At 44.8% G+C, this 25,033-nt stretch overlaps 1 protein-coding gene across 2 annotated transcripts in view; it reads right to left on the minus strand.

The window, feature by feature from the left end:
• Positions 1-246: 246 nt before the first annotated feature.
• Positions 247-25,033, minus strand: part of usp34 (ubiquitin specific peptidase 34) — a 61,135-nt gene continuing 36,348 nt past the window's right edge. For both annotated transcript variants that reach the window (XM_085458264.1, XM_085458263.1), the window contains exons 40-78: positions 24,554-24,858; positions 23,619-23,782; positions 23,471-23,536; positions 23,131-23,277; positions 22,716-22,772; positions 22,413-22,490; positions 16,217-16,311; positions 15,958-16,130; positions 15,721-15,871; positions 15,537-15,615; positions 15,400-15,453; positions 15,219-15,314; positions 15,060-15,124; positions 14,894-14,969; positions 14,401-14,448; positions 14,202-14,267; positions 14,008-14,088; positions 13,358-13,443; positions 12,180-12,348; positions 11,892-11,966; positions 11,542-11,693; positions 11,288-11,441; positions 11,136-11,180; positions 10,809-10,913; positions 9,220-9,367; positions 8,177-8,481; positions 7,730-8,059; positions 6,480-6,637; positions 6,239-6,317; positions 5,787-5,913; positions 4,225-4,332; positions 3,481-3,585; positions 2,757-2,881; positions 2,510-2,633; positions 2,304-2,383; positions 2,033-2,173; positions 1,747-1,887; positions 1,500-1,656; positions 247-1,310 (exon numbers count right to left, since the gene is read on the minus strand). In XM_085458264.1, the coding sequence (XP_085314390.1) occupies positions 571-1,310; positions 1,500-1,656; positions 1,747-1,887; positions 2,033-2,173; positions 2,304-2,383; positions 2,510-2,633; positions 2,757-2,881; positions 3,481-3,585; positions 4,225-4,332; positions 5,787-5,913; positions 6,239-6,317; positions 6,480-6,637; positions 7,730-8,059; positions 8,177-8,481; positions 9,220-9,367; positions 10,809-10,913; positions 11,136-11,180; positions 11,288-11,441; positions 11,542-11,693; positions 11,892-11,966; positions 12,180-12,348; positions 13,358-13,443; positions 14,008-14,088; positions 14,202-14,267; positions 14,401-14,448; positions 14,894-14,969; positions 15,060-15,124; positions 15,219-15,314; positions 15,400-15,453; positions 15,537-15,615; positions 15,721-15,871; positions 15,958-16,130; positions 16,217-16,311; positions 22,413-22,490; positions 22,716-22,772; positions 23,131-23,277; positions 23,471-23,536; positions 23,619-23,782; positions 24,554-24,858 (5,455 nt within the window). In that variant the 3' untranslated portion in view covers positions 247-570. The remainder of the gene's footprint in view (positions 1,311-1,499; positions 1,657-1,746; positions 1,888-2,032; positions 2,174-2,303; positions 2,384-2,509; positions 2,634-2,756; positions 2,882-3,480; positions 3,586-4,224; positions 4,333-5,786; positions 5,914-6,238; positions 6,318-6,479; positions 6,638-7,729; positions 8,060-8,176; positions 8,482-9,219; positions 9,368-10,808; positions 10,914-11,135; positions 11,181-11,287; positions 11,442-11,541; positions 11,694-11,891; positions 11,967-12,179; positions 12,349-13,357; positions 13,444-14,007; positions 14,089-14,201; positions 14,268-14,400; positions 14,449-14,893; positions 14,970-15,059; positions 15,125-15,218; positions 15,315-15,399; positions 15,454-15,536; positions 15,616-15,720; positions 15,872-15,957; positions 16,131-16,216; positions 16,312-22,412; positions 22,491-22,715; positions 22,773-23,130; positions 23,278-23,470; positions 23,537-23,618; positions 23,783-24,553; positions 24,859-25,033) is intronic.

A 25,033-nucleotide genomic window follows, 5' to 3' on the forward strand; every position in this document is an offset into this window, starting at 1 on the left:
AAAACTCAAGGCAACTTTTCTTGCCTTGTTCATAAAGTACAAAACTGGCACAGAGGACAACCTTTTTTTTTTGTTTTTTTTTTTGTTTGTTTGTTTTTATACACAGTAAAAATGCAATAAAATTAAATTACATACAGAGGAGACAAAAGTTCTGTAAACCTTTCCCCTTTACAGCAAAGCTCAAATAAAATCAGTATAAAACACACCAAGAAAAAAAACCAAAAAAAAAAAACCCACCAAGCCCACTCACCCACCCACCCTTTAAAAAAAATGTGCTGTAGTCTGTACTACTTTTTCTGCTTTTCTTCTTTATTTCTCAAAGGAGATGTTGGCTCTGCGTGGAGTCGCAATCTTATAATGCGAAAAGAGCGGCGGGAGCCGCTGAAGCTGGAGAAAGCGTCCGACTGAACATCGGCAGAAGGCAACAAACAGCAGCACAAAACCAGCAGAAGAAGAAGAAACATAATGAACAGGAGAAAGTTTGTTTCCTCTGAGCTGAAGTCAGACGTCCATAGCAGAGAGAAAAGGGGGGGAGGGAATTCAAGATATGGCGGTGGTCAGTTGATGATGTCATGAAGAGGGCTGGCCTTTAATAGAAAGTTTGGTAACAATGGCAATGGTGGCTTCCACCGTCCTGTACAGCATGTCCAGCGTGTCAGGTGGGGGGCCAACGCTCTGGAACATCTGTGAGGAGGAGGAGGAGTGGCTGCCACAGCCATCTGGACCCTCCCCCACCAGCCCTGATGGGAAAGCAGCATCCTCTGAAAGGGGTGGGGCCGGGCTGCTGCTGGTCTTAGAGCTCATCTCCTTCTCTTCCTTCACCTCCTCTGAGCAGGTAGACACGGCCTCATCCCTTCTCCCCTCCCGTTGATCTCCCACCTCGTCGTTCTCCTCGCGTGGCACCACATGTTGCTGCAGCTCAGGCTCCTCCCCCTGGACAAACCCCTCTCCCGTCTCCTGCAGCAGGGAGGAGGAGGAGGAGGAAAACGAGGAGGATGACGACGAAGAGCCCTCCATCTTTTCCTCTTTGGGAGAGGAGTCCAGATTTCTAGAGGAGGTGGGCATGGGGTCAGGAGAGGGCGGATCCTGCTCAGTGCCTGGGTCGATCAGTGATGAGGAATCTCGTGTTTCCGTGTCTGAGATGCTTGTGGGTGTTAGCGCCTCCTGTTGGTCAGGCTTTGGATCACTGCAGGGCGGAAGAGTTGAAGAGGAGGTGGAGGCGGCGTAGAGCTGGGCTCCTCCATCTCCGGCTCTGTCGTCATCACCGCTCACCCTCCGCCGCTTCACCGGGGTCGCCCCTTCATCCTCAGCTGACAACAAACAGACTGTTACTGAAAGGAGCCACTATTCTACATCATTTACAGCACTGACTTTAAATTTTTCACAAAGTCTACTTTGTTGAGTCATACTCCAGATTATTCTGCCTAAATGGTCAACCCAAAGAAATGTGCTCAAATTGAGGTTGTGTTTTGGTTTAGTGATTGAATGGCATGTTATACCTTTGCATTTGTGGTCTTTGGCCTCCAGCTCTAGAGTGCTGCGTTGCTGGAGACAAGCACGACAGCAGCTCAGAAGCTCTTGCAGGGCTGGGAGGAAAGCTGGGTCAATGGCCTGAGAAGGCTGCACAGACAACAGCAACATCAATGCCCTCAGGTCCTGACAAAGAGAAGAGAGATCAAACAATGAGAAAACAGTGGCACCATGTATCAGGAGGACTGTTCTATGAGTGTGTGCATGCATGCATACAGCATTGAGCAGGCTGCTGGTCTTGTTAAGCTCCAGGCGATGAGCTGCCAGTTCAGGCTGCAGACTGCTCCGTTCACTCAGCAGGTTTGTCACCAAAACACCAATGAGGTTGGAGCAGCTGGGACCAGACAAAACCTGGACCTACACAAACACAAATTTTTATTCTGTATTTAATTACAAATTAAAATGCAACATCATTTGGACAATCAGTACAAACTGGGTACAACCTTGATCAAATGTAGTGACTATTTAGGATTCCTACAAGAAAAGCTGAAACTTTTTATACCTTGTGCAAAAAGCAGTTAAGGAAGGTGTAGGCCACGTTGTTGTTCAGAAAGGTCCTCTCGTCCATTAGGATACATTTAATGTACTCGCTGAAGGCTGGGTCTTCACAGAGCAGCTTCACACACGTTTTAGCCATAACAGACTGAAAGAAGAGCGAGATGAGAAGGATTTACCATTGTGCTGCTGTCCATATCCAAAGAGCCCGAGTCTATTAACAAGGCCTGACCTTAAAAATGGTTGAAATGAGTGAAATCAGAGGAACGCAGCTGTACCTGTGACTGACAGAGCTCTGTCCACAGTTTGGGGAAAAGCGCAAGATGGAGGGGAAGTCCTTCATACGCTATCAACACACCTGAGAGGGAGGCAGAGCATTAACATGGAAACATCTATGTTTCTGTGCAAATTCATGTGTGCTTGCAGACAATTTACGGTTTGATCAGTATGCTATAATGATAACAGTGGAAATACAAACACATACTTAGCTTGACAAGTGTATCTGTGAATTTCTCACAGTTGATGGCAACGCGACACAGCAAGTGAATGAACTTATGGTAGGACAGGAAATAATCCAGCAGCATTCGATCGTACACCTCATCTTTACCCTGAGATGGACACAAACAAATATTACCACCAACACCAAGCCTCTGCAGGTACTGAAGGTTTTCTGTTGAGGTTTCTTTTACTGCTGACACAAAACGATTTGGAGCAGGAACAGATAACCGTACCTTGCTGCTCTCCACCAGTGAAGGCAGCAGACACATGTTCAGCTCCGGTCTTGGAGGTCGGATGTTGTTTTTGGCTCCCATAAGTTTGAGGTTCTCTCTGCATGGCAGGTAAGGACCAAACGACACTGCACAGGGACAATTAAAAGTCAGTGAAAAGAAAGCCAGATTTTTAATTTAATCTGAAAGAGTTTAAGTAAAGATGAACCAGAGATTTTTAAAAGTCGAAACCACTGAAGGTTTTACTTAAAAACCTTTTGGATTATAAAAGCTTAACTTGAAGAACATCAGACAGTATATTTGTCAAATATGTACTGTTCAAACGGTGGATGATTATCATTAAAAATGGCCCAAGTTTCAAACACTGAGACAAATGTTCATGTAAGTAATCTCTGTTCTACTTTGGTTACCGTTTGATGTCACTGTGAGACAACAGGCCTCATATACTGATGTTTACCATTAATATTTTGTTGTTACCACGGTGCGTATGCTAGTAAATCAAAATTGAAAAAAGAAAAGAAAATATAGAAAAAGGTTTGGAAACAAAGCTGATATGAAAATGACTAACAGTCAAAAAGAAAAAGAACATTCAAGGAGAAGCTGTGACATCTAGCAATGAACGGCATCATGCAAAGCTACCATGTTCTTGGGGATCCATTTTAAGCTATAAAACAAGAATGCAAACCAAAAGAGGACAATCAACATGAATAATGAGGAGAAGACTTACTGGGGATATTGCTGTGGTGGTATGTGCAGTGGTTGTGTTGTAAGAAGGGGACTAGAGTGTGCAGGAAGTCATGAGGACTCAGCAGAACGAGTTCCTTCAGCACATCTGCAACAAGAACATCACGTTACAGGACACTTTCTAAAACTTCCAATTATTTCTACATCTGACCCGTTACATTTTTAGAGAGACGCAGATATGTATTCTGCTAGCCAAATTCTACTCTGTCTCAGCTGGAACAAAGGATGATTTCTGTTTTCTAGAGTTTGGCTACAATAGTTGCCAAAAATGTACACACAATCACACAGAGTCAAAAGTGTTCATAATACTCAATTCAATGTGATCACTGGTCTTTAAATTGTAAGGCAGAAACCCTTCAAAAATCAGACAATCCCCTGTGAACAAGCACTTAGTGAAGATTAAGAAGGAGCGCAGTAGTTTTTCCTTCCCACGCTGAGCTCTTTGGACTTTCCCATTGTTCTGAGCATTGGTGAGTCCAATGAATGCTGTCAAACAAATCTTTCTCATCCTGGCAAAGACAAACTACCAGTTGTAGCCAATCACAATCACTAATGAGATCACAGGACTTGGCTTTATCAAGTTAGCACATTGTAGGAACAGTTCAAATAAATGTTTAAAAGCCCCAAATTACCAGGACATACATGTCCATAATAAGTGTATATAAACATCTGACCTAACTTAATATACTTGAATGTTAGCTGGTGGGTTATCAAAGGTGAGTGTTACCCAAGCAGGCGTTGCGGAGCTCAGGTGGGCTATAAGAGTTCAGCAGAGTGAGAAGCTTGTGGGCAAAGTCAATCCTCTCCTGCCACTGGATCAGAGCCTGTTTCACATCTGGGTAACAGGAGAGAGAAAAAACAAAAGATCAGCACAAATACGAGAACACACATCTGCAGATATTTTACTCTAATACAGCCCTTTGTAACCAATGGAGTTGGTACACTGTACCAGAGCTGCTTCTTGGATGTTCAGAGTCAGATTCAGGGACATTTCATGTTCACTGGTTAAAGTTTGTGTATCATAATTTCTAAACACAAAAAAATTGTCATTTTATAGGAGCTAAAAATACAAAGTGGCTGAAGTTAAAGCTATCCAGAGATCAGAGCCAGCTGTAAGCCAGCAGCCTCGGCATGAGCAATGGAAGAAAAGAAAAAAACCAAAGCAGTTATGAGAAAAATGAAGACTATTAAAACGGTGAAGTCTGGTGAAATGATGCAAGTAGTTAACATTTGTATTTACTATATGAATCTGTAGCTGTCAAATAAAGGAGGATGTACAGCAACTCATTTTTTCCAGTATCAGAGCACTTTTGTTTCACTTGTATCTACTTGTTGAGCAGATACTAAAGTCACTGCTCAGTTTTGTTATGAAAACAATATTTCACATTTGCAGCAGTAACTGCCCAAGAAAAGTGCAATCAGTGCATCTCCAAATATGTTTCAGGCATTCGTTGTTTTCCTGACATCGTTGTATTATACTCAGTCGTACATAGCATTTGTATTTTATTCTATTCTATTGTGTACAGTTGATTCTTATCCTATTCCAGTGTTTTTCTAATTTTTGCTATGTAACTTTGCACTGTCCACTTTCTGCTTTAACAAAACACATTTCCCACCAATAAAGGTTATCTCATCTCATCTAAGGTCACATTTTTTGCACATTCATTTACTTCATGCCAGACAGATCAACTCTTCTGTAGTGTAATGCTGTCCTGGGGTTTTATGTCTTAGTATGGTCATCTCCTTTTTAATGGCAAAAATCAAAGTAGTGATCGCACAACAATCATCCAACTAACCACACCTCTTTATGAACAAGAGCACAGCAACTTCAATTAATAAGACTAAAAAACTACCGGAGCCAAAGTGACACTCCTGTGCTACGAGTCAGTGTAGCTCACTGCTGCACCATTTCAAATCTGGCAAAATAACCACAAACAGCTTCTAGCTCTGCATACGTACTATCAACAAATTTCCCACGTGTGGGACTAATAAAGGTTATCTTATCTTATCAAGTGAAAACTGGAATTCACCTACAGAGCCTAACTTCTTGCTAACATGTTGCATTAACTACAGTTTCATTTTACAGCGCCACATCACAACAGCAGTGGCCTCAAGGGCCTTGATATTGTAAAGATCCTGCAATTATAGAGAAAACGCCCAACAATCACATAACCTTCTTTGGGCAAGCACCTGGTGCCAGTGGGAAGGACAAACTATTAGTTTTAACTGTTTAACCTGTGTTACTATTACATGTATTCGCCCTGTTAAACAGTAGGGGATGGTGCACACCTTTGCGCTGCAGGTATGGCCTGGTGGCTTTGAGGACAGAAAGAAAGATGGAGAGCAGCTCCACCAAGTCTCCAGTGACGTGGCATGCTGTCGCCTCATGGTACATCATGTGCAGAGTGTTGAAGGACTGCAGGGAACAAACAAACAGTGCACATAGCTTTACTTATTAGATTTGGAAGGGTTAAAAAAAAAAAAAAATGTAGTAAGCAATGAAATGCAAATTTTATTTTCATGTACATATACATATTTTAAATGCACTTGTAATATACTATATTTAATTTTATCTTTTTAAATCCAGATATTAATGATTCCCTTTGGCCTGTTTTAAATATAATGCCAAAAAAGGCAGATGATGCATGAAAATGAATTGGATTATGGCAGCATAGAAAGATGAGACGATAGCTTAATTTAGCAATTCTTTTTGTAATATTTAGAAGAGACCTGGATTGTACCTCAGTCATTAGGATAAGTCCTCTGTTGAAGACTACCAACAGTCGGTCCTCGTCATTCTCCAGCAGAACTCTGAAGGCACTGAGAGGAACAGCACAGAGAAAGGTCAACTTAGAAAGTAACGTCAGTAAACTTTCCAAACTCTGATACAAAATGGACAGTTTCTGTGACAAACATCTTCACCAGGTTACAAAAACAAGCTTCACAAGACCTTCAGTGATAAAAGTGTGTGTGTGTTCTTACCTGATAAGTGTGGTCCAACAGGAGCGCCCATCCAGACAGCGGAGGTAGCAGCTAATAGTGGTCTTCTTAAATTGTTTAATGTCCTCCACTTCCTCTTCCCTCATCTCAGCTCGCTGCGCCACAAACAGCTGCATCAAATTGAACAGTTCCTCCACTGCCTGCAGGGAGAAGCACATCAGCGGTTATGATTTTTACATTATCACAAATAAACATAACCAAGGCAAGATCTTTAACCCTTTAAGACCTACCATAGAACCAAGTCCGCCAGAGCTTACTTTATATTTTTACATGCTGTAGTGCCATTTTTGGGAGCATTTCAAGTTGCTATACATCAATACAACTGTTATAGCCCAGATTTTAATAATATGTATGCATTAAGTCCATAGTAACTACATTAATTGCAAAAAAGTGCAATAAACTACAAAAAAATTGAAAATTGTTTTTGTTTTTTTTACATATATTTCTACTTGGAGAAATTTAAGAGGCTTATCCCTCAAAACTTTAAATACAAAAAAGTTGCAAAAAATAGAATAGAAATTTATTTTTAGTGTCTTCATAGTTTTATTTTGGAGATACACCATTTTTTATATACTGCAGGAAAAACGAAAAACAATCCTATGATGCAAATTTGCAAAGAAAACAGCATGTGCATCAAAATAAACTATTTCCAGCAGTGCAATTCGAGTTCTAAGCATCACAGAAACCATTCAGAAAAGCATAAAGTCAAACATGACTTATAAAAACACCAGTATAGGCTCTTAAGGCCTACAAATAAAAAAACTACATTTTCCGCGAAAATGACGTCACTTCTGGTTTCGGCCAGGAAATGGTGGACATGCGATAGTTCGCGCTGACGTCTGTTTCACTGTGGGAAGTGTTACGAACAGCTGATCGGATCAGCAAAGCGTGTTTCTGGAATATTATGTTTTTGTTCCTGCAAGCGCTTTTTATGCAGTTTTTGCAAAGCTATATGTGGAAGGCAACCGTGACCGAGGACAAGCTGATGGCATCAGATGTAAGTACAACTCCTCCGGTTTCATATGCAAAACAAATTATTGCGCTAGCTTACACGGTTGCAGTGCTACTGGGATTTAAAAATAGTTACGCAAAAAGGAGCGTGCCCGCTCCGACCGGCTTTAAAGGGTTAACAATTAAAGACTTCCTTTATGTTTTGCTTTTAGGTGGGGAATTTTCAAAGTGCTATGGACAATAAAGTCACATCACTGCTAGAAGTCTGACTGTCCTCTCACCCCTGGATACTGGCTGGCATGTGGAGTCAAGTTCTTGAAGGCCCACTGGATGTTTTGGTGTGATGCTAGTTGGCGGGTGAAAGCAGTCGACTGCTCGCAGCACATGCGCAGGATGCCATAGTAGGCAGGGAGCATGCCGCGGTTGAATAGCACCACCTCCTGGTCATCGTGGTCAGCCAAGATATAGTTGAAGGCAATGTTTTTGGTCACCACAGGGTTCTGCACCACTAGCCGGACGTTCTCCGGACAATCCACACAAACGTTGTACCAGAAGGACAGCAGTGCCTGCTTATTGTGGTTGGTTGCAATGGCTGGCTCTGACAGTTTCGGCTGAAAACGTGAAAGAAAAAAGTTCTAAATTCTGCACCTAAGACTCGGACACGCACATTGAAGTGTACAATCGGTACAAATCTTTAAAAATATCTTCGCAGTCAAAGAAAGATGTACCTGGAAGAGGTTCCAGAGGTCCATGAAGTAGCCAGAGAACATGAGTTTCTCCGTCTTGGAGATGAGGCAGTAAGTCATGAAGCTGAAATACTGCACCAGTTTGGTAGTACCATGAACACTGGCATCCACATACAGCTTGGCACGTCCCAGCAGCCCTAGCAACAGGTTGTAGACCTGGTGGAGAACCACGGTGGTGTCGGGGGACAGTGGGAGCTCACGGGTCGGCAAGTGGAGGGAGCGTGTGGAGCGGAACATCTGTCGAAAGGAGTTGCTGGGGATGAGGGAGACCAGGAGGTATGCAGCAGCTAGAGGGAGAAGAGAGAGTTAACTGCTATCATAAACAAAGGACTACTGTGGCTGCAGTGGTACCTCATGTTAATTTAAACATGTTGTTTTTAAAGGTGGTCTTTTCATTATTGACAGAATGCTCTGCTCTTATTAAACAGGCTTGAGTTTTTTTGGACTTGAATGGTCTCATAGTTTGCAGATATTTTTTTTGGTCATCTCAGACATCGCTCTGGTAGTCAATACAGAAGCCCAATCAGAAGAAATTTAGCTTACAGGGAGCTAAAACCGCTCATTTCGACAATGGATGAACTTAGTGCTGCAGCAACAGCCACTGTAAGACTAATGAGGAAATGTGAATCATGCAAATCTCTTTAACCATCTTTATTTAACCATCATATTTAATCTTGAGATTCTTTTCTGTGAGAGCCCTGGCTATTTTAAGAAGCAGGTTACACTATTAGTAAAGTTCTATTTACATTAACAATAAAGGAAGAATGTATATCTATATAGTCAAAGTAAAAATTGGGTTGTGTACACTAAAGGGCTGTTTAATTTAATAATTAGCATTTTTTTTAAAAAAACTTAACGTTATATTTGTTTTGGCTTCTAAAGTTCTCAGTTTTCAGAATTTAATCCACCTTTTTAAACACTGGCACAATGTCTTTTCATTCGTAGTTGGTTTAACTCCCTGTTGAGTGTTTGTTAAAAAAAAGAACATGAAACTAAATACAATGAGACAATGCAGAGGCCCTTACACGTGCGGACTCGGGGATAGTTGTGTGCCAGCAGGAAGCGTTCTACCCAGTTCTCCATGTTCTGCAGCACCCAGCTGTGGGCCAGTTTGTTCCTGGGAGTCTGCACAGCCAGCCAGTCCAGACATTGGGATGGATTGTACTCAATCACCTGACAGGAGGCACACAGATGAGACAGCATATATTTAATAAGGACTTTATAAGCAGTATATTCATTTTAAAATGGCAATCCTAAACACTGACCTAATTTTTTCTGTTTGGTTTTATTGACTTTTGATCCTGCATGTGGTGCAAGTTTACTTTATTGATAAATAAGATGTAAACCAGTTGCAACTACATGTATGGATCTCATTCCATTCATCCATCTTCCACCACTTATCTAGGGCTGGGTCACAAGGGCAGTAGCCCAAGCAAAGAAACCCAGAAGCCCGTGTTCAAAGTCACATCCTCCAGCTCATCCAGGGGAACTCTCTCCAGGATGCCCTGGGCCTACACCTCAGGACCTTATCCTGGTAGGACATGCCCAAACCACCTCAGCTGGGTCCTTTCAATGTGGAAAAATCGTAACTCTATTCTGAGTGCCTTGCAAATGACTGAATTTCTCACCCCTCCTTGAGAGAAAGCACAGCCACCCTTTGGAGAGAATTAATTTCTGCTGCTTGTATCTGCAATCTCATTCATTTGGTCATATACGTGAGGGTGGGGACATAGATCAACCGATAAATCGGCAGTCTGTCAATCTCCTGCTATACTCTACTCTCACTCGTGAACCAGAAATACTTAAATTGATCTACTTAGTGCAGCAACTTGTCCCTGAGCCAGAGTGGGAATTCCACCCCTATCCAGCTGAGAACCATTGCCTCAATCTGCTATGAAACGCTTGGTGCAAGGTGGAAGCCCCAACCTGATGAAGCCAACAGAACCACATCATCTGCAAAAACCAGAGCTGCGATTCCGCCATCTGGCTACGCCTAGAAATTAGGGGCAAAGGGCAGCCGGAGCAAAATCCCACACCCACTGAAAAGAACGAGTTATTGCCAGTAATGCAGATCAAGCTCTCGCCGCACTCGTACAGGGATCTAATAGCTCCTAAATATCAGCCAGACACCCACTATTCTGTAAGGACCTTGTACAGAATCACCTGAGGGATGAGGCTCAAGTCTACAAAGCACGTGTAAACTCCCACATGACCCAGGTACATCTTTCTTTGACACATCCATGCATGGAATTATGGTTAAAAAACCCCAAATCATTAAAATAGTGATTTGGGGTTATAACAAAGCCAGAAACAGAAATTTTCTGAGCAACCTGAAATGTTGAAATGAACGTTGGAAGCAACTATTGAACTATAAACAAAGGAAACCATATTTTTATGCAGTATAGTTTTGTCCAGCCTAAAAGGATCAAATTTTGGCAAAGCACCAAAATTATAACTAATATTATTTCTAGTAAATGACATTTGATCAACTTTTTGAAGACCTGTATTTAACAAAACCCAGAGAGGTTTTCTTTTGATAATGATAACTACATATTACATTAAATCCTTTTATTAGATCTAAACAAATGGAAAATATTAGTGTGTCAGTGTTTACCTCCCAGATCCTTTGGAGAATGTAGGAAGCAAAGGAAGGCATCCCCGGAGGTCCACCCGCAAACTCCATCAACATTGTTAGCAGCTTGAAGAAAGGATTGGCAGCCTAACAGAATTTAAGGGGGGGTCATGAAAAATCATTTTTGTATCACTACACCATATTTTTAAATGGTTTATTAAGCGTTATTACAAAGGCAAGTTAACAAACGTGAATAGACAGAAGTTCAGTTTCTATCTATTCAGGAAAACAAAATGAACAAAGGCTAGATTCGATTGTTTTTTCAAATAAAGGTGATTTTAAGCCCAGTTTCATTTCTGTGGTGCTTACCTCAGGAGTCAGCTTTGCAATCGAGGTGAAGAGCATCGACACAATCTGCAGAGAGAAGCATTCAACATGAGAAAATTAAAATGGATGCATTTTACACTTGTATAGGTGGCAGTCATTGCAACATTTACTCAGTCCATTTCCTACAAACATACATGTTCAGCCAGCCGGTTATTATAGCGACAGAGGCTAAATATGAGGTTACAGGTCTGCCTGATGTTGATGCCATCTCTGATGTGCTGGAAGAGGAAAGGGAAGCCCTTCCCTCCAGTCAGCGCTGCCATGTCGCTCTGGGACAGAGTCAGATGTCTGGACAGAGAGGAGAGGAGAACGCAGTGGCTGCTTGAATGCTTAATTCTAATGAGAATGAATCTAAACAGAAAAATGCATGCATGTTGTATACTCGTACCTCTCAGAGCGAGACTGCTCCACCAGCAGAGCAATGAGTGCGATCATCTTCTCCAAAGCTGCAGGACGATATTTTTCTTCAGCCAGAGACAAGATGTCTTCTTCCTCGTCCTCCTCCTCTCCTTCCTCCTCTGACAGCACCTCTACCTGAGGCTGAGAAGGACGTTGGTTAGGTCCTTCTTATAATTAGGTCATGTCTTCTAAACACAATATAACTACAGGCTGGGTGTTACTTCATTTAAAAAAGACAAATAATATTACAAAGAAACAGAACCATTCAGATTAAATCTCTCTTTGATAATATTACTGTAAATAAATGAGTTGTGAAATATAAGCAGTGTGTAAGCTTACATTCTCAGGGCCTTTTGTTCCCATGTAGAAATGCACCATGATAGAAATGGCTTGTAGTGACAACAGGAACTGACTCTGTGGACACAAAACACAAAAAATATTAATCGTTTTTAACAAGGAAGGGGGAAAATAACCAAACCACATTTATGAAACTAAAAAAGGACTCAAAATCATGCTGTGTCAACTGTTAGCTGAGAAGAAAGACCCAAAGAAAAAGCAAAATAGTGTCAGGTTTCTTTCTTTTTTTTTTCCACACTAAGTGATTTCAGGCTGCAAAACTCAATTTACCTCCTCCTCGCCCATCTTGGCAAACTCATACAGAAAAGCGAAGTACTCAGTCAGGTGTTTGCTGTGAGGCTTGACGCCGTGCTCCATGATAGAGAGGAGGGTCTTAACAAAGCGAGTGACACAGGACCGGCTGCCGATATCCTCCACTGGCCCATCCATGTCGTCAGAGCTGAACAGACACAGGAGCAGAGGTTCTGAGACTGAGGTATCTAATGACACATCTAAACTCTTTAGTTCATGTGGAGCCACAAGTTTTTTTTCTCAGAGTCTAGTGTGGCACAGACACTGAGTGACACATAGCTCCTGCTTGGATCTGTGTGGCCATCTGATTTCACAGACACAACACTGTTTGTGCTGCACACCTTGCATGGCAAAAATGTACCACATGAGATTTAAGTGGGTTGTGTTGCTAAGCAATAAAGATAGCAGGGATGAACTGTAAAATTCTGGGCCAGTGTTTTAAGTAACAGTGTGGTCGATTTTTTTCTTATTTTTGCTTTATTTGATCTTTATCCCAGTAGGAAAAGAAGTAAAATAAACAAAATGATACAATCTTAAAGGCTTTCGGTTCCTTCCGAAAAGCGAGAAGAGGTTTTTGAATGACATTAACGCTATGTCAGCCTATTATACAGGGAGGCACTAGTCCCTCCTGACATGGGTGTCACTTAGCCAGCCTGTAAGGCATAATTTAGCCATTTCAATCAGCTGTGTTGGATCAAGGACACATCTAAAACCTGCAGGACACCGGCCTTTGAGGCCCAGAGTTCCCCCACCCCTGCGGTAACGTCTGGCGTAATGGCATTTAAGCTTCTGATGAAGTCTCGCAGGAGGCAGTCTCATAGTGAGACACGAAATGAATGCTATGAAAGAGAACTATCAGTGTACATTCAGTACTGATGCACGAATCGTCATAGGAGCGCACTTGCTGCCAAATGCAGTCATCCAGTTGGTCAGATCTATTATTTGGATAATAATAATAATAATAATTTGTCTAGTGAATTTACATGAACAGCTACATTAAGAATGGTTTAGTTGAAAACTATTTTTAATGCACAAAATATTTGCACAGACTTTGCATGTTCGGTGTGAAAAGGCCTTAATGGAAGACTTTGAGACTCCTAATCTTGGAGAAAATGTTTTGATCAGGGAAACCTGTCCCACAATAATGAGTGACATACCCATCCTCCATGCCAGGCTGCAGGTAGAGATGAGCATGAACTGGCCGCAACCTCTGGATAACGTGAATACACAACCTCTGGAACATCTGGAAGACAACAAATTAAAACAAGAAAATTTACATTTAAAAGTCAATTTAAAGACAAACTTCCACTGACAATAAGTTCAGAATGACGTAAAAAGAGTTACAATATAGCTATAAACATTGGGAAAAAATTAAAATATAAGTACTTTTGAGTCGTTTTGGTGTAGCACTGTCTCCTCCACCTCAATCTAACCCTTTTCTTAGAATCACACATCTGCCTGTGTCTTCGTTCACTACATAAATGAACCTTCTGTTTTTTCCCCTTTAAATCCAATATATCCACTGTCCCATATGTGCACATGTCTAAACATTCTCAGTCTTGCCTGTCTAGTTTTCTAATCTTCCACTACGTCGAGCTCTGCCTGTCTTTTAGGTCAGAGCCACCTTCTCCAAACCATACATCCTTTCACTCTTGCTGCTATCCTTCCATCGTGCCACATCATTTTTTTCCCCTTTAGCTACACAATTAGTATTTTTGAGCACATTAGTCCAGTTTCAGTATTGTGAATGTTGTTGTTTTTTGAGGTTTGTTTTGTGTACAGTGATGTTTTATGACTTGTCCCTGACCTGTCTGACAATCTGATTGGGACACTTTATTAGGATCTGCATCGGCCACCAGTTGTCATCAGCCATCCGGTCTAAAAACCACTGAAACAGAAAAATAATGATCAAAGGTTGTGCAAAAAAAAGAAAAAAGTTTATTCACAGTATCCATTTACTTTGCTGTAATCACCAGAATAAAAAAGGTTTAAAACTCAAACCTCGCAGGCGGCCTGGCTGTTGTTGAACTGTTTGGTCAGCAGTTCAATCCACTGCAGCATGGTGGGCTGGAGGTAGCAGAGCAGAAAGGATTAACAGTCTATCAGTAACTTCCTTCCTCCTCCCCTTTCTTTCCACTTATCTTTACAAATTAACACCACTCAGAAAATGATAACAGTGATAAGGATGAGTGTGCATTACCTTCTCCTTGGAGTGAATGAAAGTCTCAAGGACAAAGGATGTGCTGAGCTGCAAATGAAAGGGGAAAAAACAACAGTAGAAAAGTAAGTTTTAGTTAAACTAATTAGCATTGCAAATCAGTGACATCACGCAGCATGGTATAAATATTTTTAGAAAATGCGGTCAGTTAGAAAATAGATTAAAATAACATCTTTCTGAGTAAAAGATGCAGAAACTTTTACCCATTTTCATTTTCTAGATTGGGCTTCAGCCAGCTGTTATTCCAGTGTGTTTTATCCAAAACCCAAAGTAGCTAGGAAGGAGCTAGTTTCCTTATTTTAAGAGAGAACTGTTCCATTTTTAGTACTTTTGTAGTAGTAAAGTGAAAACAAAAAAGTCTTTTTATTTTAAAAAGTAATTCGCACAATTACAGTTTATACATTTTCTCAAAAATCCAGGTTTCAAGTCAATAAAAGCCAGAAAATAATAGCTAAATGCTTGTATTACTTCTCACCTTGGCAGTCATGAGGGAGACAGCTTTGGGGTCTGGCAGGGTGCTGGGGATGCTGCTGCAGAGCTGCCACATGAAGCTGAAACAATGACAAGTCGTGCCATTGAGTGAGTAGTGATCAAAAAGGCCAATAAGATGTGACCAAAAATACAAACTGATTTATGCTCACCCAAAGTAGGTGTGTTCAAATATGTTTTTATCCTGCAGAAACTGCATGTTGTCGTGCCAAATCCACTGAAAGAGAGAGTTGGACATTTAAATGAGGGATTTAATAGGAGTAATGCACAGAGATCTGCTACGTTTAAAAGAAAAAAAGCACAGTCAGTACCTCAAGTAGATCAGGAGAGACATCAAAACTAAAGTCCTTCCCATTGTCATCCTCCGGTTCCACTCTCTTGTAGAAGAGCATGTAGGCACTGTGTGTCTGAAAGTTTGATTATCATTTCATTGTTACCTTCTGGATCAAACACAGAGGATAAAAACTACAAAAATGGACCAGAAATTCTCACCTTCTCAAAGGAGAAGTCCATAAACTTGTCAGTGACAGAGTCGTAGGTTTTAGTCTAAAAGATAAATAAAGTAGGTGAAATTAGAGATTACACGTGGAATTAAGTGGTAGTATTTATCTTGCAACTCTCGCTCATACCGTCATCTCTCCACCAAAGCACTCAGAGGCCAGCTGAGCTGAGTCAAAGGGTTTTACCTCTGCATCATTGAAAAGGTACCTGGAGGACAAGATAAACCTTTGAGATGGTGGCGTCCTATGACAGTCACTCACTTTTTGGGTTTAAAGACTGATTATTAAAACTTTAATATGCATCATCCATCACCATTTATTGTTCTTGTAGGCATGGGGGTTGACAATGTCCCGGATGAAGCTGTAGTAATGGCCGCCATCTGCTGTGCCCGTGTGCACAGTGACGCCAATGAGGTCATACTCATAGCTCTCTGTGACCTTTGCTTCACCCTCCTCTCGAAAACCTGAGGCCCATGGAAGGCAACACTTGAAGAGTCAATTACAATCATCAATACACAATAAATGTCCGACTGGGTGAACAGAAACTAACCCTCTTTGCGCTCCCCTTTGCCCATGAGGAAATCCTCAGTGTAAGGCGTCATGTCGAGGCGCAGGGGGAAGGAGAAGTGGGTGTTGACCTTCTCCTTCATCATGGTCACCATGTTAAAGGTGTATCTCATTGTGTTGAAGCTCAGGATGCGAGGCAGTTTCTTAAAGCAGGCCCTGTGTAAAGAGACACAGTGAGACATGGTGAGACACTGTGTTGAGAGAGGGGCATTATTTTTTTCAGGATTTTAAATCGTTCTGACCTTTTCTCTGCGCGGACCTTCTTTCCACACTGTGAGCAGGTGTACATGTTGTCACCCTCCAGGGTGTCTTTGATGGTCACTTCATCCAGAGACTCCTGAGGAAAGATAACAAAGCACAAATACATCAAAGAAGGAAAAGTCTGCAGTGCACTTTGGTTTAGAGAACAAAAGACAAAAGTTTGTGTTCCCTTTCAGTCGATTCACTCGGTACAACACATAAGTATGGGATATCACGCCCTCGCGTGTCCTGGCTGAAGAAACCTTTATTCACGCCTTTACGGCAGATGACGTGTGATGACACGCGCAAGGCCCCGCCCGCACATATAGCCGCTGCCATCACCGTCATCCCTCAGTTCTTACGCTCTTCACCTCGCTGAGAACACCTCTGCTGAGTTGGGCTAGCTAGCTACTGCTAGTTAGCTCCGTTGTCTGCCAACTTGAACCTAGCTTAACTGCCCCTGTTGGTGTTAGCCTCCACCGCCCAGCTGGTGCGTAGGCTGCCCGCGGAGCGCTATTTTCAAGTTTTTCTTGTGCAGCGTTTCGCTTTGCGTTTTGGGAATGGACTCCAAACCGAAGCGAGCAAAGCAGAAATCTTCTGTTCGCCCCTGTCCTCAGGGATGTGGTTTCTCTTTGCACGACAGCGACCAGCACGATGCCTGCCCTGTCTGCCTGGGGATCGTCCACGCTAGGAGAGCGTTGACGGAGCCCGAAGCTTGTGCGTTTTGTCGCCAGCTCCGACGCTCGACCCTGGAAAGACGGGTGACGTTTGTGGAAAGAGTGCTGGGACGCTCGGCTGTCGCACGGCATGACCCTCTTCTTTCCGAGTCTGGAGCCCCGGCTTCGTCCGAGTCCGAAGACGAAAATTTTCAGGTCGATGTCCCCGCGATTAGCTGGGCTGACCACATGGAATACGTTGACGGGTTAGCCGATGACGGACCGGAACCATGCAGGAGCGCTGACGGGCTTCAGCCTGGGTTGAAGCCCGCCAGCGCTCCCCAGGAAGACGATGACGTGCTGGACATCGGCCTGGACATCCATGGTTTGTCGGACGATGAGCAGGAGAGCTCATTGTCGACCCAATATGCCGCCGCTGCTGCGCCGGTCGGCCACGATGACACCTCTCTTTTCTCCCTGTTTCGCCGTGCCGCTGAGAAGCTGCAGGTGGACTGGCCCTCTCCTCCACCAGCTCGGAAGCCGTCGCGGTTTGCGGGTTTTTTCCTTCCACCGGAGCCCGCAACGGCCAAAAACTGCCTCCCCATGTTCCCAGACTTTCTCTGCGAGCTAACAGCGTCATGGGACAAACCTCTGTCTACCCGCGTCACTGTGCCCGGCTATGGACAGTACATGGAATTGGACGGCGCCGAGGGAGCTGGTTTAGCTAACCCACCCCCTATGGAGCCGTCTCTGGCTGCTTATCTGGCCCCGTCCCATAACCATGGTGTCGGTGGCCCCGCAACTCTGCCGTCCAAGCACTGCAGATTCTCGGCCTCGCAGCTGGAGAAGATTTATCGGGCTCAGGCCGGCACCGCTCGAGCCATGAGCTCCGTCACCATGCTCCAGACGTACCAAGCAATGTGCCTGGCGGAGCTTGGATCGCTGGTTCCGGAGGACAGCCCGCTGTCACCTCTTCTTAACGAGGTTAGAGTCACCACGGATTACATCCTCCGTGCGTCTCGCTGTGCAGCGCTCTCCCTGGGCAGAGGGATGGCTTCGACAGTGGTGGCGCAGAGGCACCTGTGGCTGACCCTCTCCGACGTCCCTGATAGAGACAGAGCTGTGTATCTGGACGCACCAGTGTCTGCGGCTGGGTTATTCGGACATTCACTTGAAGCCATTCAGGCTAGATTCGATCTGAGGAAGAAGCAGACGGAAGCTCTGCGCGACATCATCCCCAGACGCCAGCCCCAGCCCAAGCCCACTGCTAGCTCTCACAGGCCCGCCGCTCCTCTGACAGCTGGCAAGAGACCGGCGCCCACTGCTGGAGTGGGAGGGCCGCCGGCGAGAGCACGTACTCCGGCCCGAGCTCCACGCCAGTCGGCCTGGGGCAAAGGCCCTCCCCCGGGCCCCCGACGGGACCCGACGCCCAGGAGGAAGAAGCCTCAGCCCTCCTAGCTGTGATTGCGAGTGGGGAAGGGATCCGGCAGCAGGGAGACGCTGCTCTTACCCCTCTGTTGCCGCACAAGAGGTGCCGCTTAAGTTCTGTTCAGGTTGTCAGCCCCAGAAGGCGCTGCACTTCCCTATCGCGGTCTCCCAAGCACATAACCCCTGCACACGGTTCAGATGTGTTGAATGTTCAAGCGACCACATCGAGTGTTCCCGCTGTTTTTCATTGTTATGCCCCGGAAAAGGTGCACCTAACAAAATGTATAAATGTACATGTTCCCATGTTACAATCAATAAAGAGTGTTGTTTACTCTCAAACAATCTCAAATGCTCAACCTGCAGGCGAAATGAGCCAGGTCAGGCAGGGGATGCAGTCCCCTGCAGACACACTGGGGGGCGACGGCGCCCCGCCGTCAGTGCTGCAGGCCAGCCGGCTGGCTGCTCACTTCCCTCAGTGGCGCGCTTGCGCCCCCTCTCCGTGGGTGCTGCAAACCGTTGCCATGGGTTACCGGTTGCAGTTCCGGGTCAAGCCGCCTCGTTTCCAAAGAGTCGTGAACACGATTGTCAACCCCGAGGCAGCCTTGGTACTCAGAGAGGAAATACAAGCGCTATTACAGAAGAGAGCAATACGGGTGGTCCCCGCTTCGGAGACGGACAAAGGTTGGTACAGCCGTTATTTTGTCATTCCGAAGAAAGGGGGAGGGCTTCGTCCCATCCTCGACCTGCGAGTCTTGAACACGTACCTGCGAACGTACAGGTTCAAGATGCTAACACTCAGACAGCTCCTGAGTGCAGTCGGCCCGGGAGATTGGTTTGCGACAATCGATCTAACAGATGCTTATTTTCATGTCGCTATACACCCGAAACACAGGCAGTTTCTGAGGTTTGCATTCGAGGGCGTAGCCTACGAATACCTAGTGCTGCCGTTCGGGCTGTCGCTCGCTCCCCGCACCTTTACGAAATGTGCCGAGGCAGCGCTAGCGCCCCTCAGGAAGAGGGGCATCCGCATCTTGGCCTACCTGGACGACTGGGCTCTCGTGGCTTGCTCCAGAGAACAGGCGGAGACGCAGCTGTCGCGGGTTCTGTCACACATTCAGACACTGGGGTTCTCTGTGAACTTTCAGAAGAGCTCGCTAATCCCAGGTCAACAGATCGCTTTTCTCGGTCTGGAAATATGCTCTCTTTCCAGCCGCGCACGGTTGTCAGAGCACAGAGTGGCCGCGTTTCATCGCTGCCTCGCTCAATTTCAGCTGGGACGCAGACTGCGTTTCCAGACGATATTGCGCTTGTTGGGCATGATGGCATCCATGATCGCCGTAGTGCCGCTTGGGCTGTTGAAAATGAGAGCGTTTCAACGCTGGACTCTCTCTCACCGTTTGTGTGCTTCGCGTCACCTCCGGAGGAGGCTGCCGGTAACTGCGTCTTGCATGCTAGCTCTCCGTCCTTGGAGGGAGCCCGGGCTACTGCACCAGGGCTCTCGGATTGGGAGGGTGTTGTTTCGCAAGGTGGTGTCCACAGATGCTTCCCTAAGTGGGTGGGGAGCGCTGTGCGAGGGTGCGTCAGTGAGAGGGATCTGGTCCGCGGCTCAGCGCCAGCTGCACATCAACCACTTAGAGCTGTTAGCAGTGTTCTTAGCTCTAAAGCGTTTCCGTCCAGTCCTGCAGGGCCAGCATGTCTTAGTCAGGACGGACAATTCAACAGTGGTGTCTTATATAAACAGGCAGGGAGGAACACGCTCTCTTCCCCTGTTGCAGCTGTCTCGCTCTCTGCTGTTATGGTGCAGTGTTCATTTTCTGACTCTAAGAGCCACCCATGTCCCGGGCCACCTGAACCTGGGGCCGGACCTTCTCTCCAGGGGGGGTCCTCTGGTGAGAGAATGGAGGTTACACCCTTCAATAGTGGCTCAGATTTGGGATCTATTTGGCGAGGCGCAAATAGATCTTTTTGCTTCCAGGGTGAATGCTCACTGCCCCCTGTACTTCTCCATAATCGACCACGATGCACCCTTGGGCTTGGACGCGCTAGCGCACCAATGGCCAGACGTGCTCCTGTATGCATTTCCCCCAGTGGAAATGATATCTCCAATTCTGGAGAGGGTGCGTCGGCATTCCCTCTCTCTGATCCTGGTGGCCCCTTGGTGGCCCGCGAAGTCGTGGTATGCAGAAATAATCAGCCTGCTTGCAGCAAGTCCTTGGCAGCTTCCTCTCCGCAGGGATCTCCTCTCTCAGGCGGGGGGGGAAGTGTTTCATCCGCGCCCGGATCTGTGGCACCTTCATGCTTACCTGCTGAGAGGTTAAACTTGGTTGCTAAGGGTCTGCCACCTAGTGTGGTAGCGACGATTCAGAGCGCCAGGGCCTCGTCTACTAGAGGCTTGTACGCTTACAAATGGCGAGCCTTCGAGCGATGGTGCCAGGACCGCCACACTCTCCCATTTCAGTGCTCTATTGTGGATGTTTTGACATTCCTGCAGGAGCTGTTGGATAAAGGCCTTTCGTTTTCGACGATCAAGGTTTATTTAGCGGCTATATCTGCTTGTCATATCGGTTTTGACGGGGTGACACCAGGTGCGCATCCCCTCGCCGTGCGTTTTCTGAAAGGGGTTCGCCGGCTGAGGCCCGTGCTTAAGTCCAGTGTCCCGGCTTGGGACTTGTCTTTGGTGCTGGAGGCCCTTTGTGGCCCTCCGTTTGAACCCGTTGAGTCGGTAGATATGAAACTTCTTTCGTATAAGACCGCATTACTTCTCGCTTTGGCCTCGGCGAAGCGAGTGGGGGACCTTCATGCGCTGTCTGTGCATCCTGCCTGCACACAGTTTTCTCCTGATGGCCGCAAGGTCGTATTGCGTCCGAATGCCGCCTATCTTCCCAAGGTCATGCCTGCATCTTATAGTTCAATGGAGTTTGAGTTGCTGAGCTTTTGCTCCCCTCCTTTTGAATCTGAGGAGCAGAGGAGGGTGCATTCTCTTTGTCCGGTGCGTGCGCTACGCACCTACATTGAGCGCACTCGGGATGTGCGTTTGTGTGACCAGTTGTTTGTCTGCTTCGCTAATCCGAATAGAGGTAGAGCTCTGTCCAGACAGAGGCTGTCCCACTGGATTGTAGAAGCTATCTCGCTGGCATACAGCACCGGAGGTTTTGCGTTGCCCCACGGGGTGGGAGCTCATTCCACCAGGGGGATGGCGACCTCATGGGCTCTTTTTAGAGGGGTGCCTGTGGCTGATATTTGTGCAGCGGCTAATTGGGCGTCGCCGCACACTTTTGTGCGGTTTTATCTGTTGGACGTTACAGCCCCTTCGGTGGCTCATGCTGTCCTTTCTGCTGGGTCTACCACTCACTAAGGATGTGGTGGTCCCGTTCCGGTTCGGTGGCTGCTCTGCGGGGCGTGTATATAGGTCCCATACTTATGTGTTGTACCGAGTGAATCGACTGAAAGGGAACGATTAGTTATGTCTATAACTTCTGTTCCCTGAAGGAGAGGAACGAGGTACAACACAGGGTGGCCCCACTGAGCAGTTGGCTCGGTGAAGAGCGGCTATCGAACTGAGGGATGACGGTGATGGCAGTGGCTATATGTGCGGGCGGGGCCTTGCGCGTGTCATCACACGTCATCTGCCGTAAAGGCGTGAATAAAGGTTTCTTCAGCCAGGACACGCGAGGGCGTGATATCCCATACTTATGTGTTGTACCTCGTTCCTCTCCTTCAGGGAACAGAAGTTATAGACATAACTAATCGTTTTCTCTCTTAGTTGGTAAAAGATGCATGTGACATCACTCCTTGTTGAGCAATGGCTTTTTCTAAACCCTCAAGATGAGCATTTAACTCATTTTGGGTCTGAATATGAAACTGATGGAAGCTGAACCATACTGCATCGGTATATGGTAGCAACCCTGCTTTATTCTTCTTTTTTATTCTAATGAGTATCATTTACATACAAGATTTCTGTATACAAAAAAACAAAACAAACAAAAATGGACTGCACTTTTCAGAACCATTGTGGTTTGTGCAGGACTGTTTATGTGGCAGAGGTTGATCTCCACTGAAGCTGTAAGAATCACAGGTGAGCTTCAAACTTGCGTAACATTTTCGCCCCACTCACATAGATGTTCTTCATGTCTGCCACCTGACATCTGACTGTGTAGAACTCCTCTGCAGTCTGACTGACATGGTCACAGTCCTGTGGGAGACACAGAACAGTGAGAAAAAACAATGGCAGAAAATGTACCTCACGCTGAGTCTGTGGAACCCTTAACTCATCTACTGTAACCTTTGTAGTTTTAAAAATAACTACATTTGTGTGAGGTATTAAAATAAACACGAAATTCAGCTGTGCTTTGTTGTTCTCAAAACAGTTTTCCTTCAATTTAATATTCCTCCTTTCAAAATCAATTCCCGCACTCACCAGAGACACCACATTGTTGGTGATGACACCTCCAAACAGAGTCTTCACTGTGTTTTTCTGTCAACGTAGATAATTAAGATACATCAGCTTATTAATCAACTTTAACATGTACTATGATGCCTGAACTATTACTCATGCTCTTAAAATTATCTTTAATATTGCATAATATTTGTGGTCATCATTTGTATAATAACAACATCTTATTTGGATATGTACTTTTTATACAAACAATCTACTTCTTAATATGTATAGTGCTATAGAGAGATTATTGTGATTTTCTGAATGGCAGAGATGAACACTAAAGGTTTTATGAAGATCAGTAATAAGTGGCACCTGCTCCAATCTGGAAATTAGTGTTTGAATCCTTTAAAGCATTAAATATATAATTTGTGTGTATGTAAAGATGTATGCTCACCAGCTCCTGGGACATCTCTTCTATCTTGGTGATGAGGTCGGTGAAGAACTCTGTCATGTCTTTCTGCTCGCCGGTGTTAAGAGGCTGTTTGTCCATTGTGTAGGTTTTACAAAATGGCCGGGGGTTGTATGCTTTTCTCTCACTCTCCTGAAAACACACAGATTAACACAGATAATCCATCTCACCAAACCTTCTGATTTTGCCGTCTGTGGTGCTCAGAAAAAAAGTCCAATCGTCCAGATCTTCAGAAACTGAACGGGTGTTAAAAGTTACTCTACTAGTGACTGTAGTTTTAAACAAATACGACAGACAGAAGGGAAGGACTAAAAGGAAAACTCACCATGAGATATGTGAACATCTTCTGCAGCTCCAGCAGTGTTGTCTTGTGTTTGATATCTTCAGCGTACTGCACGCAAACACAGAGGGTGAGGACCTGTGTGCCATTTGAATTTTAATGACGTTATTGTAACAATCTTTCAGATACTGACCTTGGCAGTGAAGACAGCCTGGCGGGCCTCAGGGATCATATAGAGCTGCTGAATGGTAGAGGCCAGGTAGCATGTTGCTCCCAGGTTGGTCAGACCCACGAAGCGGCACTCAGCCCGGACGTCGTCATGGGGCCAGTAGTCCCACTTGTATGGAGCATGAGAGCCTAGAAGCAAAAGATTAAAAGAAAGTTTGAGTTCTGTGTCACACCTGTCCTTTTATTAAATTATTCAAACTGGCAGTTGCATTATTGCAGGGGTGAATCTTCCTCCAGATATAAGAATGAATCTTTTCTTATGGACTCAAACAGGTTTTGCTGAAAAACTGAATATGGAACAAGCAAAGCTTAATACTAAACTATATATATTAGCTGTATAATACCAGTAGGCCAGCTCTGATAGTCATTTGGTGTGGCTTCGCAGGCCAAATGTAATTACGCTGCGGGCCAAAGTCTGACACCTATGTATTATTGGGTTGCAAATGGAATTTCCAACTCGCCCAAAACCTTTTCCGACATAATTACAGATGGCCTTAAAACAAACTAAACTTGGAGAACAGTCTGGTAATCTGGTTGTTAAAGCTATGATTAAAATTAGGCATGGTGTAAAAACATATCTAAAATTAAGTCTAAAATAATGATAGGATTCTGCACTTCTGTAGAGCTTTGTAGTTTCAGCTCATAGTGCTCTTTAAAACTCTTTCACAACAAAAAGTGTCCCAGTCTCTTCAGCATTAGTCCCAATTGTGGGTCAATGTCTTGTAGAAGAAGACTGGATTCACTGTGGCAAAGCTTACATTGAGTCAGATCACTGACCTAGAGGACTACTGACACAGAGTGTAGCTTGCATATACAGACAGAAACACAGTACACAGAAGTAAAATAAACTACAGAAAGAGCACTACCAAATAAAAGTAATCAAAAAGTGAAGCTCTTCACCCTGCATGTGCTGAGACATGACCCAATTATGGAGCAGCCGATAGTTTTCTACCGAGCCCTTCACCGTCTCCACCAACAGATCATAGGCGGCGGCCCTTGCAGCGTGGGACTTGCACTTGGGCTGAGCACGGTCAACCAGACTGGGGAGGAGGAAGAGGAGGTTGTAGACATCCCTCAGAAACTCCTGCCCCTCACGGGAGAACTTAAAAGGAGGCTTGTGTTTGAGGACGCTGGTGGCAAGACGAAGGAGCCCTGTCAGGCCATCGTCTTCGATTGTTCCATCTTGTTGGTCCAAGATCTCACGGCTGGAAGTGAAAGAGTTATGTTTACATCAAAGCAGTATCAATTGTAGAAATTTGCCATTTGGTTTAATTTTAAAAGCCACTGCCATCAGTAATATTGTCAGCATGAACTTTCAGCAAAATGCAAACATCCTTTAAATCTTTGTATACGGAGCATAAAATTCAGTTTGTGACAATC

The sequence above is a fragment of the Copadichromis virginalis genome, linkage group LG6 (genome assembly GCF_057382275.1).
Source record: "Copadichromis virginalis isolate Kocher_CV1m ecotype Utaka linkage group LG6, C_Virginalis_male_GT1.1, whole genome shotgun sequence".
NCBI classification, from domain to species: Eukaryota; Metazoa; Chordata; class Actinopteri; order Cichliformes; family Cichlidae; genus Copadichromis; species Copadichromis virginalis.